This window comes from Oncorhynchus keta, chromosome 35 (assembly GCF_023373465.1).
Source record: "Oncorhynchus keta strain PuntledgeMale-10-30-2019 chromosome 35, Oket_V2, whole genome shotgun sequence".
NCBI lineage: Eukaryota > Metazoa > Chordata > Actinopteri > Salmoniformes > Salmonidae > Oncorhynchus > Oncorhynchus keta.
This window is the reverse complement of record NC_068455.1, coordinates 36,426,456-36,447,069: the sequence shown is the minus strand read 5'-3', so window position 1 is coordinate 36,447,069 and position 20,614 is coordinate 36,426,456. Positions and strand designations below refer to the sequence as shown.

General features: G+C 43.2%; 1 protein-coding gene across 8 annotated transcripts; it reads right to left on the bottom strand.

Moving 5' to 3' along the window:
* Positions 1 to 236: 236 nt before the first annotated feature.
* On the bottom strand, positions 237 to 20,594 carry LOC118368450 (cytospin-A-like). 8 transcript variants are annotated; one of them, XM_035752558.1, is made up of 11 exons: positions 20,464 to 20,594; positions 18,687 to 18,808; positions 17,178 to 17,747; positions 16,952 to 17,028; positions 4,745 to 5,292; positions 2,615 to 2,711; positions 2,312 to 2,378; positions 2,024 to 2,196; positions 1,759 to 1,875; positions 1,602 to 1,661; positions 237 to 1,484 (listed from the first exon to the last, which is right to left on the bottom strand). In XM_035752558.1, the coding sequence occupies exons 1-11, from the start codon at positions 20,502 to 20,504 to the stop codon at positions 1,395 to 1,397; spliced, it is 1,962 nt and encodes a 653-aa protein (XP_035608451.1). In that variant the 5' UTR covers positions 20,505 to 20,594; the 3' UTR covers positions 237 to 1,394. The 8 variants fall into 8 exon arrangements, with proteins under 8 accessions (XP_035608451.1, XP_035608454.1, XP_035608452.1 ...); XM_035752561.1 differs by having other exon boundaries at positions 2,615 to 2,708; XM_035752559.1 differs by having other exon boundaries at positions 16,952 to 17,025.
* Between the last annotated feature and the right edge of the window lie 20 nt (positions 20,595 to 20,614).

Genomic DNA, 20,614 nt, shown 5'->3' with positions numbered 1-20,614 from the left:
CGTTGTCCTAGACGGTCATGGCGTGTGTGTGTACAGTGTGTGTGTGCGTACGACTATGGGTATAGCTTGTCAGCTTTGAAGACACCAGTAGATGGAGACAAAGGCAAGACCAAACAAGGTCTCACCTAAGATTATGGAGGACCAAGCCTGCAATAGTATTTAGGTATCCCAAGTCAAATCACTGTGATAAAGCAATTCAGTCTCCGTGGAGACCGTACAGAACAAACAATGTTAGCTTTATATTGACAATTTTATTTATTCTGCGTCTTTGGCAACGTAGTCAGCGATCACATTTTAGTTACATATAAGCATCCACGGATTGCAAGACAGACTGTATATATATATGCATTCCTTTCCTTTTAAATTACAATCATCAAAGTGCTTATAAAAGTGCATATTTACAGAGTGCTAAAAACTGATAGAAAACATGAGTCATTGGAATGGAAAACTGATATTAAAAAAAGGCACTGTACACAAAGCAGCAGCTTAAGAAGGTACTGCTGAAAAAAAGGGCACCTGCATTCCTGACCACAACGGGGCTCTGTTGTGCCAACAAACACTTACTTTCACGAGATGCCAATCACTAGCTAGGTTTCCATCCAATTGGCCACAGATTTTCATGTGAATATTCTAAAATCAATAGGCACATTTTCTCACCACAGACGTGTTTCCATCAAACTGACTTGTTGCGGATTACATGCTGTGCGTGATGACCTTAGTACATATAAAAATATATTTTGCGCTTAAACTCCCATGTACTGAATTTTAAAAAGTAATGGGTTTCCCATTGCATTTTCAACTCTACCGATGGTTTTGTTCAAAAACTGTTGCGTTACATAGCAAAAGTACCCACTCTGGTTTTGGCACGTGTGTGCTAGCTAACAGCTGGCAGACACAGTGCGGGTATAGGCTAGCCTAGGCCTACATGATGAGATTATTATGGGTAAGATCGAGATTATTTGTCAAAACAGCAGCCAAGCATCAATCAGAATAAGACCCTCGAAATGTATTGGAAAGGAGCATCAAGCTTATCACAGTGCACTTTCACCCCCCCCTGTGAAGTTCATAATGATTGATTGATTGATTATTATATCAATATTAGAACACAAAAGGTGTTTAACACCATTTCTCGCGTAATTAATTGTACCGACGCAAAAGTATCCCACCATGTTGAACAAAACTTGCCTGTCGAAATGTATGAAATTGTACCAACATTTCCTCTTTCCATCAACCCGGTCATTTTCATGCGTCAGGCAATTCATCCACATTAATTGGTTGGATGGAAACCTGGCTAATGACCATCTCAGCTAGTAGAAGGGCGAGTTACACTCCCTCTCCTTCAACCAGTAGTAGTGAACTGTAACCCCCTCCGAGGCTTCCCTCATACACAGTCATTACATCTCAAAGTGATGGTACATGCTCTCCACATATCCCAGAACCCTTTGCCAGTCTGGTCCTCCAGCCCTCAGCATCTCCTCCATGGTCTGTAAAACACAGAGGACTTCAATACGGCTGCAGCTCATTCACTATTGAGTCACTATTGAGTCACTATTGAGTTATGACACTAAACACAGCTTCTGATTAACGGAGACTCGACTCACAAGTAATGTTGTGATTCCAACATTCTCTCCAGTCTTAAATGCCAGGCTGAGGTTCTCCCTCTATGGATAAAAGAATTAGCACCATGATTGACAGGCTAATCAATAGGTGTGTGTGCAATGCATTCAAGTGTGCTATGCATGTGTGTGTGTTACCCACCTTGCTGTCAGGGCTAAGGGTGCAGTAGGGAATACGTGAGGGGAGGTAGGTGTGGTACAGAGCACAGAAGGCCAGACCATCTGCCCAGCTACTGCTGAAGTTAGTGATGTCAATATTCTGTAAATAGAGTGAGCGTGGGCAGAAAAAGGGCGAAGAAAGTATCATAATGAGTGTTTACTGATTACATATGGAATGTTCCAACATTCTCTACCGAGCGTTCTTTCTCCTGACCCCATTCAAAAACACAAACATCGCGTTACGGTACCTTGTAGCCCTGAGTGCGGTTCTGACACCAGCGCAGCAGAGAGTTCCTCTTGGAGCCGCCATGGCGGCGCAGCAGCAAACTGAAGCTGTCCTGAGACCTGGTCTTAGAAGCCTTGTTCGGGGGCAGGTCTGTCAGGGCAGAGTTGTACTGGTTCAATGCCTCCTCCTGTATCCCTGTAAAACACACAATCGACAGTAGAATGTATTTGACCTGCTACATTACTGATCAAGGGGTCGTGGTAGGAACGAACGCACTGACACGTGGTTGATTGGGGAACACAAAACACACCGGTGTGAGTGCTGGACCAGCTGCCTTGCCTTTCCAACTCTCTTCTTCCTCTGGTTTGGCTTTGGTTCTGAAGTGAGAGAACATAGATCATATCTATTCATACGCTATTACATACTGTACCATACATTCCTTACATTTTATTGTTGTGCCTCAATATTTCAAAAACATGTGAAGGCGTTAGTCGATCACAAAACACATTCCAACTATTGCAATGACGCCACCTGCTGGAAAAGTAATGGTTATATATTTGCAGGGTTATGAGAGACAGACTAGCAGTTGGACCCCAAATTCTAAGTGGTCTACCTTGAATGTAGACCCAACTATTGTGGCAGTATTGGACTGGGATGTTCCATTCTGTACCGTGGGAGAGTCTGAAGACGCGGGTAGTCTGGAAAGGCTTCTGTGAAATCATGGAATGGCCCTTTGATATTACTGGATGAACTCAACTCACACAGACACACTGATCAGAGAAGAACCACATGTTGTTCAGCTCATCAGGGGTCAGACATGATAGCAAAGCTAAACATTGTTGAAACACTTTATTCTCAGCTTTCACCTTCAGTACCAGTAGTAAAATAAGTTAACATGGTTCTTTACAAATCGATGTCCTCAAAGGGTCCCGCCTGAACGTCAGTTCCATTCCAACAACCGCTCAACCCTCCAGACAACGATTCGTCTGATTATGCAACTCTGTTTATGATTTACAAATTATGGCAGTCAAAAATCAGTCTGGATTTACAGTTGAAGTGGGAAGTCTACATACACTTATGTTGGAGCCATTAAAACGCATTTATCAACCACTCCACAAACTTCTTATTAACAAACTATAGTTTTGGGAAGTCAGTTAGGACATCTACTTTGTGCATGACACAAGTCATTTTGCAAACAATTGTTTACAGACAGATTATTTCACTTAGAATTCACTATATTCCAACTCCAGTGGGTCAGAAGTTTACATACAGTTAGTTGACTGTGCCTTTAAAACAGCTTGGAAAATATCAGAACATGTCATGGCTTTAGAAGCTTCTGATAGGCTGATTGACAAGATGAGTCACAAGATGAGTCAATTGGAGGTGTACATGTGGATGTATTTCAAGGCCGACCTTCAAACTCAGTGCCTCTTTACTTGACATCATGGGAAAGTCAAAAGAAATCAGCAAAGACCTCAGGAAAAAAAAAATGTGTAAACCTCCACAAGTCTGGTTCATCCTTGAGAGCAATTTCCAAACGCCTGAAGGTACGACGTTCATCTGTACAAACAATAGTACGCAAGTATAAACACCATGGGACCAGCAGGCAGTCATACCGCTCAGGAAGGAGACGCGTTCTGTCTCCTAGAGATGAACCTACTTTGGTGCGAAAAGTGCAAATCAATCCCAGAACAACAGGAAAACAAGGACCTTGTGAAGATTCTGGAGGAAACAGGTGAAGATTCTGGAGGAAACAGGTAAAAAAGTATCTATATCCACAGCAAAAACAAGTCCTATATCGACTTAACCTGAAAGGCCACTCAGCAAGAAAGAAGCTACTGCTCCAAAACCGCCATAAAAAAAGCCAGACTACGGTTTGCAACTGCACATGGAGACAAAAATCCTACATTTACAAATGTCCTCTGGTCTGATGAAACAAAAATAGAACCGTTTTGCCATAATGACCATCGTTATGTTTGGAGGAAAAAGGGGGAGCTTGCAAGCCGAAGAACACCATCCCAACCGTGAAGCATGGGGGTGGCAGTATCATGTTGTGGGGGTGCTTTGCTGCACTTCACAAAATAGACTGCATCATGAGAAAGGAAATTGTGTGGATATATTGAAGCAACATCTCAAGACATCAGTCAGGATGTTAAAGCTTGGTCGCAAATGGGTCTTCCAAATGGACAATGACCCCAAGCATACTTCCAAAGTTGTGGCAAAATGTCTTAAAGCCAACAACGTCAAGGTATTGGAGTGTCCATCACAAAGCCCGGACCTCAATCCTACTGAAGATTTGTGGGCAGAACTGAAAAAACATGTGCGAGCCATAAGGCCTACAAACCTGACTCAGTTACACCAGCTCTGTCAGGAGGAATGGGCCAAAATTCACCCAACTTATTGTGGGAAGCTTGTGGAAGGCTACCCAAATCATTTGACCCAAGTTAAACAATTAAAGGCAGTGCTACCAAATACTAATTGAGGGTATGTAAACTTCTGACCCACTTCTGACCCAAAGAAATAAAAGCTGAAATAGATCTCTATTATTCTGACATTTCACATTCTTAAAATAAAAGTGGTGATCCTAAAAACGGAGTTTAAATGTATTTGGCTAAGGTTCATGTAAACTTCCGACTTCAACTGTAGCTAGAATAGCCAGCTATATAAAATCATGGACATGAACATTCATTTAAGTTCATGTATAGTTGAAATCCTTCAAACAGGTAGTCATCCTGGTACTCACCTTGACCTCTCCTGTGCGAGCATACGTCGCGTCTCCCTCACATCACACCCCTCCTCTGCACTCCTCTCCTCATTGGTCACCTTCATCAAGTACCGGTTGGCCACGACCTTAGTGTCTGTCCTAGCCTCTTCCACAACCACATTCTTATTCACTTCTTCCTGGCTCCTCTTCCCCATATCTCCATCTCCTCCTTGGCCCACCCTGCTGATTCCCCTCTCCCTGCCCCGGTGGCTTCCCTCCTGGTGCTCAGGTGTGCTGATCTCCCCAGTGGTACCCTCCTTGCCCTGGGTCTTGGCCTGTCCTGGCCCCTGGTTCTGGGTGAGGTGGGCCAGTCTCTGCCTGCTCTCCTTCAGCTCTCCTCGCAGGATGACCAGCTGCCCATCAGTCTCTTCCCATCTCTGCTGGGCTGCCGCCAGCTCTCGCTCTGTATCCTTCTGAGCCGTTCTGAGCACGCTCAGTTCCTCTTCGGCCTCGGCCCTCAGCCGGTCGGCCACCGCTACTGCCACCTGCAGGTCAGACTGGAACTGCTGCCACTCCCCTCTCTCAGTCTGCAGAAAGGAAGACAGTGACAGTTATCTACTATGAAGAACAATCCATAGGTTGAATTGGGTGTGTTAGGGCTGGGCTGAAACAAACATACACATGGCCAAAAGTATGTGAACACCTGCTCATCGAACATCTTATTTCTAAATTATGGGCATTAATATGGAGTCCCCTTTTTGCTGCTCTAACAGCCTCCACTCTTCTGGGAAGGCCTTCCACTAGATGTTGGAACATTGCTGCGGGGACTTGCTTCCAGTCACCCACAAGAGAGTTAGTGGTCTGGTTCGCACTCTGCGTTCCAATTCATCCCAAAGGTGTTCGATGGGGTTGAGGTCAGTGCTCCGGCTGGCCAGTCAAGTTCTTCCATTCCGATCTCGACCAACCACTTCTGTATGGACCTCGCTTTGTGCACGGGGCATTGTAATGCTGGAACAGGAAAGGGCCTTCCTCAAAATGTTGCCACAAAGTTGGAAGCACAGAATTGTTATTCTATGCTGTAGCGATAAAATTTCCCTCCATCCGAGTCAAGTACTCATAACATTTTATGCACTGCTAGCTAGCTTTAGCTTATGCTTTCAGTACTAGATTAATGATCTGATTGGGTGGACAAGATGTCACTTCACCCTGCAAGGGCTCTAATAAGTTGGAGGACACCCTCTGGAAGTTGTCATCATTACTGTGTAAGTCTATGGAAGGGGATGAGAATGATGAGCCTCCTAGGTTTTGCATTAAGGTCAATGTACCCAGAAGAGGACAGAATCTAGCTGTCCACCAACTACACCATGGTGCTACCCTACAGAGTGCTGCTGAGGCTACTGTAGACCTTCTTTGTAAAACTGTGTTTTAACCAATTATTTGGTGACGTGAATATATTTAGTATAGTTTTAACTAAAAAGGACAACTCCCCTTCCTCATCTGAGCAGTGGAGGCACACATATAGTACCAGCCAAAAGTTTGGACACAAGGCTTTTTCTTAATTTGTACTATTTTGTACATTCGAGAATAATAGTGAAGACGTCAAAACTAGGAAATAACACAAATGGAATCATGTAGTAAGCAAAAAGTGTTAAACAAATCCAAATATATTTTATATTTGAAATTCTTCAATAGGAGCCAGCCTTTGCCTTGATGACAGCTTTGCACACTCCAGGCATTCTCTCAACCAGCTTCATGAGGTAGACACCTGGAATGCATTTCAATTAACAGGTGTGCCTGGTTAAAAGTTTATTTGTGGAATTAAGATGGAATCTATCCTTCTTAATGTGTTTGAGCCAATCAGTTGTGTTGTGACAAGGTAGGAGTGGTATACAAAAGATGGCCCTATTTGGGAAAAGACCAAGTCCATATTAGGGCAAGAACAGCTCAAATAAGCTCAACAACAGTCCATCATTACTTTAAGACATGAAGGTCAGTCAATTCAAAACATTTCAAGAACTTTTAAAGTGCAGTCACAAAAACCATCAAGTGCTATGATGAAACTGGCTCTCATGAGGACAGGAAAGGAAGACCCAGCATTACCTCTGCTGCAGAGGATAAGTTCATTAGAGTTAACTGCACCTCAGATTGCAACCCAAATAAATGCTTCACAGTTCAAGTAACAGACACATCTCAACATCAACTGTTCAGAGACAGTGAATCAGGCCTTCATGGTCGAATTGCTGCAAAGAAACCACTACTAAATAACACCACTAAGATGAAGCGACTTACTTCAGCCAAGAAACACGCGCAATGGACATTAGACCGGTGGAAATCTGTCCTTTGGTCTGATGAGTCCAATACATACATACAATTGAAGTCAGACGTTTACATACACTTAAGTTGGAGTCATTCAAATTTGTTTTTCAAACACTCCACAAATTTCTTCTTAAACTATAGTTTTGGGCAAGTTGGTTAGGACAAGTCATTTTCCAACAATTGTTTACAGACAGATGATTTCACTTATAACTCACTGTATCACAATTCCGGTGTGTCAGAAGTTTACATACACTAAGTTGACTGTGCCTTTAAACAGCTTGGATAATTCTAGAAAATGACGACATGGCTTTAGAAGCTTCTAAAGCTAATTGACATCATTTGAGTCAATTGGAGGTGTACCTGTCAATGTATTTCAAGGCCTACCTTCAAACTCAGTGCCTCTTTGCTTGACATCATGGGAAAATCAAAAGAAATCAGCCAAGACCTCAGAAAAGTAATTGTAGACCTCCACAAGTCTGGTTCATCCTTGGGAGAATTTTCCAAACGCCTGAAGGTACCACGTTCATCTGTACAAACAATAGTACGCAAGTATAAAAAACCATGGGACCACGCAGCCGTCATACTGCTCAGGAAGGAGACGCGTTCTGTCTCCTAGAGATGAACGTACTTTGGTGCGAAAAGTGCAAATCAATCCCAGAACAGCAAAAGACCTTGTGAAGATGCTGGAGGAAACAGGTACAAAAGTATCTATTTCCACAGTAAAACGAGCCCTATATCGACATAACCTGAAAGGCCACTCAGCAAAGAGGGAGCCACTGCTCCAAAACCGCCATAAAAAAGCCAGACTACGGTTTGCAACTGCACATGGGGACAAAGATCTTACTATTTGGAGAAATGTCCTCTGGTCTGATGAAACAAAAATAGAACTGTTTGGCCATAATGACCATCGTTATGTTTGGAGGAAAAATGGGGAGGCTTGCAAGCCAAAGAACATCATCCCAACCGTGAAGCACGGGGGTGGCAGCATCATGCTGTGGGGGTGCTTTGCTAAAGGAGAGATTGGTGCACTTCACAAAATAGATAACATCATGAGAAAGGAAAAGTATGTGGATATATTGAAGCAACATCTCAAGACAGTCAGGAAGTTAAAGCTTAGTCGCAAATGGGTCTTCCAAATGGACAATGACCCCAAAGCATACTTCCAAAGTTGTGGCAAAATGTCTTAAGGCCAACAACGTCAAGGTATTGGAGTGTCCATCACAAAGCCCTGACCTCAAACCCTTAGAAAATGTGTGGGCAGAACTGAAAAAGCATGAGCGAGCAAGGAGGCCTACAAACCTGACTCAGTTACACCAGCTCTGTCAGGAGGAATGGGCCAAAATTCACCCAACTTATTTTGGGAAGCTTGTGGAAGGCTACCTGAAATGTTTGACCCAAGTTAAACAACAAAGGCAATGCTACCAAATAATAATTGAGTGTATATAAACTTCTGACCCAATGGGAATGTGATGAAATAAATACATTCTCTACTATTATTTTGACATTTCACATTCTTATAATAAAGTGGTGATCCTAACGGACCTAAAGCAGGGAATTTTTACTAGGATTAAATGTCAGGAATTGTGAAAAACAGTTGAAATGTATTTGGCTATGGTGTATGTAAACTTCCGACTTCAACTGTGTGTTTATATATATATATATATATATATATCCTCCTAATGTTGTGTCGCTTCAATACCAGATTGATCTCAGTTTGTCAGAGTAGCCACTCATTTAGGTGGTATTAAAATTCAGATTCAGCTAATGTCTCCTGTCATGTAAATGACATAGAATTGCATTTTTAAAAATCTGATTTTTTTCTAAGACTAAAATCAAAATCCCCATGTGTGGAAATCCTAAAAACGCCTCTGCCAAATATTTCTTAATCAGGCCCTGTCTGCCAACATCACATCATACACAGCACCTCTAGAGACTATACGATTTAAATGTCCATTTGGCCTTCATAAACTAAAAGTTGGATGGGATGAGACGAAGGCAAGTCTTAGCATGTTTAGAGGAGTGGATCTAGCGAATCAAATGAGCCACATCGAGACCCGTGCAAACACATTGCTGTAAACAGCCCTGGCCCCATTCAGGTGCACTGGCTCAGATCCACTAACCTGGAATGTGTGACTTGTTTACTGCCCTTCCTCCAAAGGGGCTATGATTCAGAGGTTATTGCTGAATTTCTAATGAAATCACACAAGTTGAACACAGGGAGAAGAAATCATACCACAGCAATGCAGCAGGCTATCACATACAGTAAACTCATGGATAGAAAAGATACCAATACCAGATTGTGCGTCGCAAAGTGGCTTCGTCAACTAACATGCTAACCAAACTGACAGCGCTGCGTGAAGCAAGCAAAATAAACCAAACGCGACCTAACTGCGTAAACGAGTATGCGTAGCCAAGTGTTAAAATAAAACGGATCTCTATGCGAAGGAGATGTGTCGTGCTGCATGAGGAAAATGCTGGGTACACCAGATACTGGCTGGTTCTGATCCACGACCCTACTGTTTTTATTATAAGGTATCTGACCAACGGATGCATATCTGTAATCCCAGTCATGTGAAATACGGTGTATTCGGAAAATATTCAGACCTCTTGACTTTCTCCACATTTTATTACATTACAGCCTTATTATAAAACGGATTAAAAGTGTTTTTCCTCAATCTACACACAATGCCACATAATGACAAAGCAAAAACAGATTGTTTGGCAAATGCACAAAAATAAAAACAGAACCATTCAGACCCTTTGCGAAACGACTCAAAATTGAGCTCAAGCTGCAGCAACCATCTCTGCAGCACTCCACCAAATCAGGCCTTTACGGCCAGACAAAGGCCAATCCTCAGTAAAAAGGCACATGACAGCCAGCTTGGAGTTGGCCAAAAGGCACCTAAAGGACTCTCAGACCATGAGAAACAAGATTCTCTGGTCTGATGAAACCAAGATTGAACCTTTTGGCCTGAGTGCCAAGCGTCACGTCTGGAGGAAACCTGGGACCATCCCTAGAGTTCAGCATGGTGGTGGCTGCATCATACTCTGGGGATGTTTTTCAGCGGCAGGTACTGGGAGACTAGTCAGGATCGAGGGAAATATGAACAGAGCAAAGTATAGATAGTTCCTTGATTTAAAACCTGCTCCAGAGCGCTCAGGACCTCACTGTGGCGAATGTTCTCCATCCAACAGTACCACGAACCTAAGCACACAGCCAGGCCAACGCAGGAGTTGCTTCGGGACAAGTCTCGGAATGTCATGGAGTGGCCCAGCCAGAGCCTGGACTTGAACCCGATCGAAGATCTCTGGAGACCTGAAAATAGCTGTGCAGCGACGCTCCCATCAAACCTGACAGAGCATGAGAGGATCTGCTGAGAGAAATGGGAGACTCCCCAAATACAGGGGTGCCAAGCTTGTAGAGTCATACTCAAGAAGACTTAAGTCTGTAATCGCTGCCAAGGGTGCTTCAACAAAGTACTGAGTAAAGGGTATGAATACCTAAGCAAATGTGATGTATTTTTAATATGTAATACATTTGCAAAAATGTGTCTCATTATGGGGTATTGCTTGTAGATTGATGGGGAACATTTTAAAATAAGGCTGTAACGTAACAAAATGTGGAAAAAGTCAAGGGGTCTGAAGGCACCGTACATATTAGGACCTAATGACTACTTCAATTGACTGATTTCCTTATAAAATCTTTGAAATTGTTGCATGTTGTGTTTATATATTTTGTTAGGCGTAATACAGATGGTTCACAGTTGGTTTTGCTATTTTAACTTGTGTCACGAACGTGTCCGGTGGGAATAGACAAAAAAAAAAATAATAATAATAATAATAATAATAATAATAATAAAAAAATAATAATAATAATAATAATAATAATAATAATAATAATAATAAGGGGACGCAAGCGCGGAGACGGTTTAGTTCGCGTGTTACCTCACTTGCACTGATATTAAAAAAGAACTGCACCGACGTAACGTACCAGTAAACTTCCGCCATGTCTTCTTCACATATTTATTTTCTATTGAGTGCAGATGCAGGAGAGGAGACCAGGTGAGAACGCCACTATCGACAAAACGTACAACCTGAAGAGCATGCCCTAGCTCTGGACATGCACAAACACAGTCCTGTGGATAAAAGGTAGAAATAAAACACAGGCTCTCAAGCAGAGTTGCTGAGCCAAAAGGTAAAATGATAAGGAACACTGAGAAAATCTGTTGAGCAGCCGAAATACAGCACTATCCAGTTACCAAACATGCAACGGCACATAAAGTAACATGCACAGATGGAATCAGTGCAGAATGGGTGTGAGCATTGCAATGTGACCCCGCAGAGAAATGTGGGAGTGTGGAGGAGTGGAGGGGTTGCCTTGTTTGGTAATTAAATGAAGAATGGATAGAGACGCGGAGGAGGAGAGACTAGAGCCAGCTCGTTTCCTCATCTGACCAGCGACTCTAGACCACAGCTGGGGTCTATTATGTCGTCATTGGACAGAGACACACACACCTCTCCTTGGTCATTTCTCTTCCAACACAAGCACAAAGTGAAGTTCACCGCTCTCTCTAACACAGTAAACTTTAGACCCCTGAACAACCCATTCTTACATTCTTTGATTCAAAGCCTCAGAGTTTAAACTGCCTTATGGCAGCAGACACAAAGTGCTTTTTATTAGTACACATGATGCAACTCATAATGCCAGATGGGAGACAAGAACACAATGGGAAACCATTAGACTAAACCACCCAGTCCTGTAGTAGCCTCTGATCTGCATCCTGCCTGTACAGCTAACTGTCAGTGTGTCCAAATAGGGCACGTCTTAGACGGGAAACAGGAGGGGGCACTCCTCACACACACAGAGAGATAACACTGTTGATTCTCCCTTAGACGCACACATACTCCCTCTCGGGAATTCCTAGTGATCCACCACAGGCACAGACTCGTATGCCCCGACATGCAGCATAGTCTCTCCAGGAGGGTTGTGGTTATTCCAGTTGTGTGTCTATCTCAGCTGGTGTATGTGTGAGAGAGACAGAGAGAACCATCCGTCTGTCCCCAAGCCTCCGTTCACTTCCACACCCAGACCCCCTAATCCGTGTCCCCACTCGCCGTGGGTTTTCTGCAACTTTCCACACTCACTTGGGTGTATTGAACAACCAGTTCCCATACACTCTGATACTCATTAAGAGACCAACTCAGTTCAACAGCAGTCCCTACAAGGCCTGTGGATACACTCACCCACACTAGACACATCTAGATCAAAGACAGTGCTTCTACCACCCCCCCACACAGGATATCTAACTTCTCCCCAGCCGCAACCATTTATTCTGCATTGCAAATTTGACACACAACCTTCATTTGGCATGTAAACATATTCAACCTCAGTTTCAGAGCCAAAACCAGTTAAAACCTGGAAATCTGCAGCACTGTCCAACTGGAACTGATCCCAGAGCAGATCTGAGAGCTATTTAATCCATGGGAAAAGATCAGCCCACCTACCCAACCACATGGTCAGGCGCAATAGACCGGGAAAGAGACCGGGTGGATGAACAGGACATTGGTTTGGTGAGAAGGAGGAGTGGACGTAAAGGACAGGAAAGAGGGGCTAGACAGGGAAGACGAAGGGCAGAGGTGGGATCAGGAGGGAGCAACAGTTGTGAGGTCGTTTGAGTGTGAGTGGGGAGGGAGGGAGGGGTGGTGAGAAGAGCCTCGAGAGCACAGGAGCAAGAGTGAGCGAGAGGGAGCGAGCGAGCGGCACGGGAAAGCGAGAGGGAGCGAGCGAGCGGCATGGGAAAGCGAGAGGGAGCGAGCGAGCAGTATGGTTAAGAGAGAGAGAGCGGCACAGGGGAGAGAGCAGGAAAGCGAGAGAAAAGCCAACTGACATTTACTCCTGAGGTACTGACCTGGTGCACCCTCTACAACTACTGTGATTATTATTTGACCCTGCTGGTCATCTATGAACGTTTGAACATTTTGAAGAACAATCTGGCTTTAATGGCCATGTAGTCTTATAATCTCCACCCGACACAGCCAGAAGAGTTGTTCCTAGCCACCATGCTTCTACGTCCGCATTGCTTGCTGGCTTCTGTTTCACACTTTGACATCTGCTGATGTAAAAATGGCTTGCATTTGATTTGATTCAATAGTGTTTACCATTATTTTTTATGACTACCTCATCTCTGTACCTCACACATACAATTATCAGTCGATCAGTGAATTTCAAACACAGATTCAACCACAAAGACCAGGGAGGTTTTCCAATGCCTCGCAAAGAAAAGCACACATTGGTAGATGGGGTAAAAAAAAAAATAGACAATGAATATCCCTTTGAGCATGGTGAAGTTATTAACTACACTGTGGATGCTGTATCAATACACCCAGTCACTACAAAGATACAGGCGTCCTTCCTAACTCAGTTGCCCGAAAGGAAGGAAACCACTTAGGGATTTTACTATGAGGCCAATGGTGACTTTAAAACAGTTACAGAGTTTAATGGCTGTGATAGTAGAAAACTGAGAATGGATAAACAACATTGTAGTAACTCCACAATACTATCCTAATTGATAGAGTAAAATATTCCAATTATGCATCCTGTTTGAATTAAGCACTAAAGTAAAACTGCAAAAAAATGTGGCAAAGACTACAAAGCCTCATCTTCGGGGAAAAACCCAACACAGCACTGAATACCACTAAATATTTCCTAGTATGGTTGTGGCTACATCATGTTATGGGTATGCTTGTCACCGGGAAGGATTTTTTTTTAGGGTAAAAACAAAGCTAAGAGCTAAGCACAGGCACATTTCTGGAGGAGTGTGCTTTTCAACAGACACTGGGAGACAAATTCACCTTTCAGCAGGACAATAACGTAAAACAGTGTTTCCCAACCAGGGGTACTTGAGAAGACTCATGAGGCCGTATGCTTACTGGTAAAATGCACGATGGGGTACTTCAGGGGTACTCCATGCAGAGCAAAAATGTAATTGGTGGTACATTAACCAAGAGCGTTTAGGAACCACTGACCTAAAACAAGGCCAAATATACACGAGTTGCTTACCAAGACAACATTGAATGTTCCCGAGTGGCCTTGATAGTTTTGACTTGAATCGGCTTGAAAATCTATGGCAAGACATGAAAATAAATGGATGTCTAGCAATGATCTACAACAGACTTAAACAGCTTGAAGATTGATTATTTTTTATAAATGTGAAAATATTGTGAGGTGAGAAAGGTGAGGTGAGCCTAACATGTATTGACTCAGGGGTGTGAATACTTATGTAAATCAGATATTTTTGTATTTCATTCAATTTTCTAAAATGTCTAAAAACATGTTGTCACTTTGTGCTTATCGGGTATTGTGAGTAGATGAGCAAGAAAATCTATGAAATAAATGTTGAATTCAGGCTGTAACACTACTAAATGTGGACTAAGCCAAGGGGTATGAATACTTTCTGAAGGCACTGTATGTATATACAGTATGTACAGTTTGTGTTTGTGCATAAAGGGGAGATCAAGATTATCTTAGAGCATTTTCTCCTTGACTCCTCAGGATCTCAGGAGGGGTCTAGGACAGGAAGAGGCCATTTAGCAGGACTGCGTCTCCCAGAGGCCCTTGCTCTGTTCCATTTCTGGGTGGAGATGACAGGATGTCTTTTGTTGTTATCTCCTGAGCTAAGAGGTTCCATGCGGTAAACCCCAGCTGCAACCTCTGCCTCTGGGATTGTGTCATTTCCTGTTTATGTTTCTAAACTTATCCACCAAAAGCTCTCCCCAATACACCTCTCCAAGTACAATGAACAAAAATACAGTTTAAGTCTGAAGTTTACATACACTTAAGTTGGAGTCATTAAAACTCCACACATTACTTGTTAACAAACTATAGTTTGGCAAGTCGTTTAGGACATCTACTTTGTGCATGACAAGTCATTTTTCCAACAATTGTTTACAGAGATTATTTCACTAATAATTCACTGCATCACAATTCCAGTGGGTCAGAAGTTACATACACTAAATTGACTGTGCCTTTAAACAGCTTGGAAAATTCCAGAAAAGTATGTCATGGCTTTAGAAGCTTCTGATAGGCTAAGTGACATCATTTGAGTCAATTGGAGGTGTACATGTGAATGTATTTCAAGGCCGACCTTCAAACTCAGTGCCTCTTTGCTTGACATCATGGGAAAATCAAAAGAAATCAGCCAAGACCTCAGAAAAAGAATTGTAGACCTCCACAAGTCTGGTTCATCCTTGGGAGCAATTTCCAAACACCTGAAGGTACCACGTTCATCTGTACAAACAATAGTACGCAAGTATAAACACCATGGGACCAACACAGCAGTCACACCTCTCAGGAAGGAGACACGTTCTGTCTCCTAAAGATTAACGTACTTTGGTGCAAATCAATCCCAGAACAACAGAAAATGACCGTGTGAAGATGCTGGATGAAACAGGTACAAACGTATCTATATCCACAGTAAAACGAGTCCTATATCAACATAACCTGAACGGCCGCTCAGCAAGGAAGAAGCCACTGCTCCAAAACCGCCATAAAAAAGACAGACTACGGTTCGCAACTGCACATGGGGACAAAGATCGTACTTTTTGGAGAAATGTCCTCTGGTCTGATGAAACAAACAAAAATAAAAACTGTTTGGCCATAATGACCAGGAAAACTGACCTAAGACAGGACATTTTTACTAGGATTAAATGTCAGGAATTGTGAAAAACTGAGTTTAAATGTATTTGGTTAAGGTGTACGTAAACTTCCGACTTCAGCTGTAAATGCAAAATGTAAAGTGTTGGTGCCATGTTTCCTGAGCTGAAATAAAAGATCCCAGAAATGTTCAGTACGCATAAAAAGCTTATTTCTCTAAAATTTTGTGCACACATTTTTTATATCCCTGTAAGTAAGTATTTCTCCTTTGCCAAGATAATCCATTCACCTTACAGGTGTGCCATATGAAGAAGCTGATTAAACAGCATAATCATTACACAGGTGCACCTTGTGTGGGACAATTAAAGACCACACTAAAATGTGCAGTTTTGTCAAACACCACAATGCCACAGATGTCTCAAGTTGAGGGAGTGTGCAATTGGCATGCTGACTGCAGGAATGTCCACCAGAGTTTTTGCCAGAAAATGTCATGTTAATTTCTCTACCATAAGCCGCCTCCAATGTCATTTCAGATCATTTGGCAGTACGTCCAACCAGCCACACAACCGCAGACCACGTGTTTGGCATGTGTGGCAAGCAGTTCGCTGATGTCAACGTTGTGATCAGAGTGCCCCATGGTGACAGTGGGGTTACGGTATGGGCAGGCATAAGCTACGGACAACGAACACAATTGCATTTTATCGATGGCAATTTGAATGCCCAAAAATACAGTGACAAGATCCATTGAGAGGACAATTGTGCATATCTAAACGCCCAATCATGCGAAATCCATAAGGGCCTAAAGAATTCATTTATTTCAATAGACTGATTTCCTCAAATGAACTGTAAATCAGTAAAATCAATGAAATTGTTGCATGTTGCATTTATATTTTTATTCAGTATACTTAGACAAATGCTAAATAAAGAACAGTAGCAACACCTAAAACAAAGTAGTTGTCCAACCTAAAAACACACCTGAGCTTAGTACTTAGATTAAAGGAAGGGAATCTGTCATGTTCTATTGTCTGAGTTTGTAGCAATGGTGACCCTCGCTCCACATCTGTTTGTGCTTTAGCCAACTCTTCTCTGCAGTGTTCCTTTGTTGTCATGCCAAAGGTAGTCCATGGCATGACAACAATAGTTAGAAGAGTTGGCTAAAGCAGAAGTCAATCTGGGACTAGGCTAAAGCTGAAGGGTTACACTATGTAGAATCTGTATCCTGATTTGGAAACAGGTCAGTTCATTGTTTACTGGAATGTCTTGTTAATCTTTCTCACCTGCATAGTCTCCCTCAGACTCTGGACCTCTACGGTCAACGTCTGACGTTCCACTAGCAGATGCTTCAATACATCTACTAGATGGGGAGAGAGAAAAAGAAAGTGAGAGAGAGGAGAAGAGAAAAACGTGTTTGTTCAGAGGTATGAGATCATGCATTTCAGAAATACGGCATTGTGGGATTATTTTAGGCATTGCTAGAAAGAGGGTCTGTTAATGTCTACGTACAGTATGTGCTGCTCTTACCCACGCTGCTCAGAGCAGCATACTGACTGGGGCTGAGACCCAGTGCTGTCCTACACTCCTCCACCAATCTCTCCAGCTCTCCCTGGTTGTCTGCAGTCCTACGGACCTCCAGCATGGATGTGCTCAGTCCACTGTCCTTTTCCTTCCAGCTATGGTCAGAGGGGCTGACCGGGCCGGCTGAAAACAAGGGGCTATCCAGAGATGGAAGACTCTTGGTGGGGCTAATCATTGAGCTATTCCCCTGGGATACAGGACTCCTGGGAGTAGAGCAGGTGGGTCCTCCATTACACCCCATCACAACCCGCCTTTCAGGCGCTGCTGCATCACTTCCTGTCTTTCCCTGCAGGGAGATAAGCCCAGGACCAATCACAGAGTAGCCTGGGCTGACAGGCAGGGAGGGTATTAGTCTCTTCCCACTTAGGGCTGGAGCTTGGGCCGGAGCTGTGGCTGGGACCGGCTGGCCTGGTGTAAAGGGTGTGATCTGAGTGAGAGCAGGCAGGGTGGAGGTCACTGGAGAAGTAGGGGGGGTGTGGAACACATCCAAGTTGGGCCCTGGAGAGAATAAGAGCAACAGCACAAGTGTGAGTAAGAGACACAGCCGGACAGACAGCCAACGAGAGCGTGAGAGATTGAGTGCAGTGGTCACTGGTTGGGCATGTATTGTGTGATGGCATGCAATGCTGCCTTGGTGACTAATCCAGACCGTCAACCCCCCCACAATACTCAGGATGAATGGGCCATTGCTTGTCAGGAGACACACGTTCCTCTGCTCTGTGCTGCTGATCTATACCTCCACTGACCCCAAATCCTCCTTTGTCCTTGGTTTAAACAGATATTCTCTAGGCTTAATTCATATCATTCCTGATAAGAGTTCCACAATACAAGTTATGGAAAGTGATGCATCATAATCATGTCAATCTAACCCACAGCAAATTCAGTGACTGGCCGTAACTTCCCACTTCCACCGCTGACTTCTATTCACCCATTCCAAGCCGTAATGTGTGTATGCATCAGTCCGCCAGCATTAGGCTTCCCATGATTAATCCGTTGCCCTTGTGCTGAGCCGGGGAATTCTGCAGATTCATCACAGCTTGGGTAGCAAAGCCTGACAAATCGCAAAGGGACGCGAGGAGAATGACCACCGAGCAACACACACACAGGAACCAAGCCAAGATTCCTACCCCCTGACCCACACACACACTCTGGAGATTGGGGAACACAAATGCAGAGATGGATCCAGTCTCTCCTCACTCCCTCTTGTCTCATTCCTTCTCTCTATTAATGCCTCTCTCTGTCCATCCCCATTCAGTATTTTCACCATTGACTAAAAGCTGAAATAGGTATGTGAGCATCCCTCTGGGTATGCTGTCTTTGTTCTCTGAAGGAGAAGTCTAAATACTTCAGAGGCAGCTGTTCAGCACATCAGGAGGGTTGACAGGTTAAGTGAGGAGTGTGTGTGTGTGTTTGTGTAAGGGGGGGGGCAGAGGGTACCTGTGGGTCCATGGCTGTCCTTGCTGGAGAAGTTACCCATGATGCAGTGGGAAAGTAGACAACACGCCAGTGGCCCTGGCCTTTCTTGGCTCTCTGGACAGAGCTGAGGCTGCAGAGGAGACCTGCACAACAGCAATCAGTGTGATTAATCATCTCTAATATGGCACTGCACTGTTATGTAATGTTCCACAAGGGAAATGTTGCACCAATGAATAACACATCCCGCACACAGCAATTCTCAGTGAGGCACCAATCTATATTAAAAGTGATTAGAGAACTGCAATGGGAAAATATGACTTGCTTCACATGGAAAGCAGTCACTTGTATCTGACCCTCCTGCATATGCCCAGTAAGAGAGAGGACATGAGTGTATATCCAGACTAAACATTAGATAGACATCTTAGTTCTGCACCATGTTCATTTGAATGTTGCACCACCTTCGGGGGAAAACAAAAAGTCTGCAACAAACCAAAGCACATTTTAGTGAGGGATAGAACAAATGACAATAGAATCCCACAACTAAATTTTTGTAGCTTTAGTAAAACAGTGCCCGTATCATGAATTTGGTCGTCTAATCTGTCAGTGAGATCTGTCCAAAGCGTGCCAATACGAGACTGAGGTGCTGGTGGTTCTCAACTTTAATTATTCTTATTTGTAGCTGACTAATGACGGTGATCATTCAAACCTCAGTGGCTTTGGGCGTTTGAATTGATTCCCATGTTAAATAGACACGAAGGCCCATTTCCATATCTAAATTGGATGATTAATAGCCAAATTAAGTTGAATGCATGTAGCCCTAGAGTTACAGAACCGCACCTTCCCCTATAATGAATTTACAGGCGCAACTCAGTCGTCCCATCAAAAATACTAAAACTCAACGTATATATTTACACAAGGGAGGATAATAGAAAATATTTCGTTTTTCTACCAACACGAAACCCGTCTCAAAGAAATGTGAAAGTTAGCCGAGACACACGTCTTTCTATCCAAACAGGGACGCATTTATCACGCTTTTTAATCAGAGAAAAAAAATCTACCTTTAAACTTAAAGGTATAATTATTTATTTGTATCCCTTTCTTTTCCTCCTCGTGCAAATATAATCAATGGTATCTCCTCCTCACCTACCTTCCCGCTGTAGCCTACCGCGCACTGGATCTGTCCTCTTTGTCAATGCGGGGAGTGCGTACCACGGAAGAGGATGATGTAGCCAAACGCACCAACTCCGCTTGTTCAAGGTGAAGTAGACCTATACACTTGTTTCTCTCATGAGAACCCCCAATATGTAATGTGACAAGTATTTTATAACAGAACTTAATGCATCTTCATCGTTATCAACTTCACCTAACTTTCCTCCATTCTGCTCTGATACAGTAAGCTCTCAGTTCTGGCGGTGGCCACTAGGAGCATAATTGCGCTCTTCTATTTGCATGCAATAGTGATTTGGTCGTTCGCGAACGGATCTTTTTGGTGAACGCAGGGAAAATAATAGCATCGGTGAAAGAGACGTTAATTTGCTCCCTGATTTGCATACCGTTGCTATTGCTTTTTAAGCTCAAAAACAACGTTTTTCTGCAGATAAATGACAAAATAATTATCGAAAGAAAGTGAATTCTCACTGCAGAATATGAATAGTGGGAATGGAGAGCTGTCAATCTGGTCCACGTTGATGTTTTGTGCATAAAGAATGTAGTTCCTATTTTTTGCAGGCCATCTAATTTGGCCAGGTAAAATCGTATTTGAACAACCATTTCACGATCTGACATAATGGTAGCCTACCTTTTGGGCTTTACATTAAATGTTTTTTTTATTTTTATCATGGTTCTAGGTAGATTTTTAAAGGGAAACTTCACTGCTAGACACAATGTAGGGTGTTTTCCAGTTTCCCTGCATAACTATGATTGATGAAGGGTGTTTCAGACATAATTAT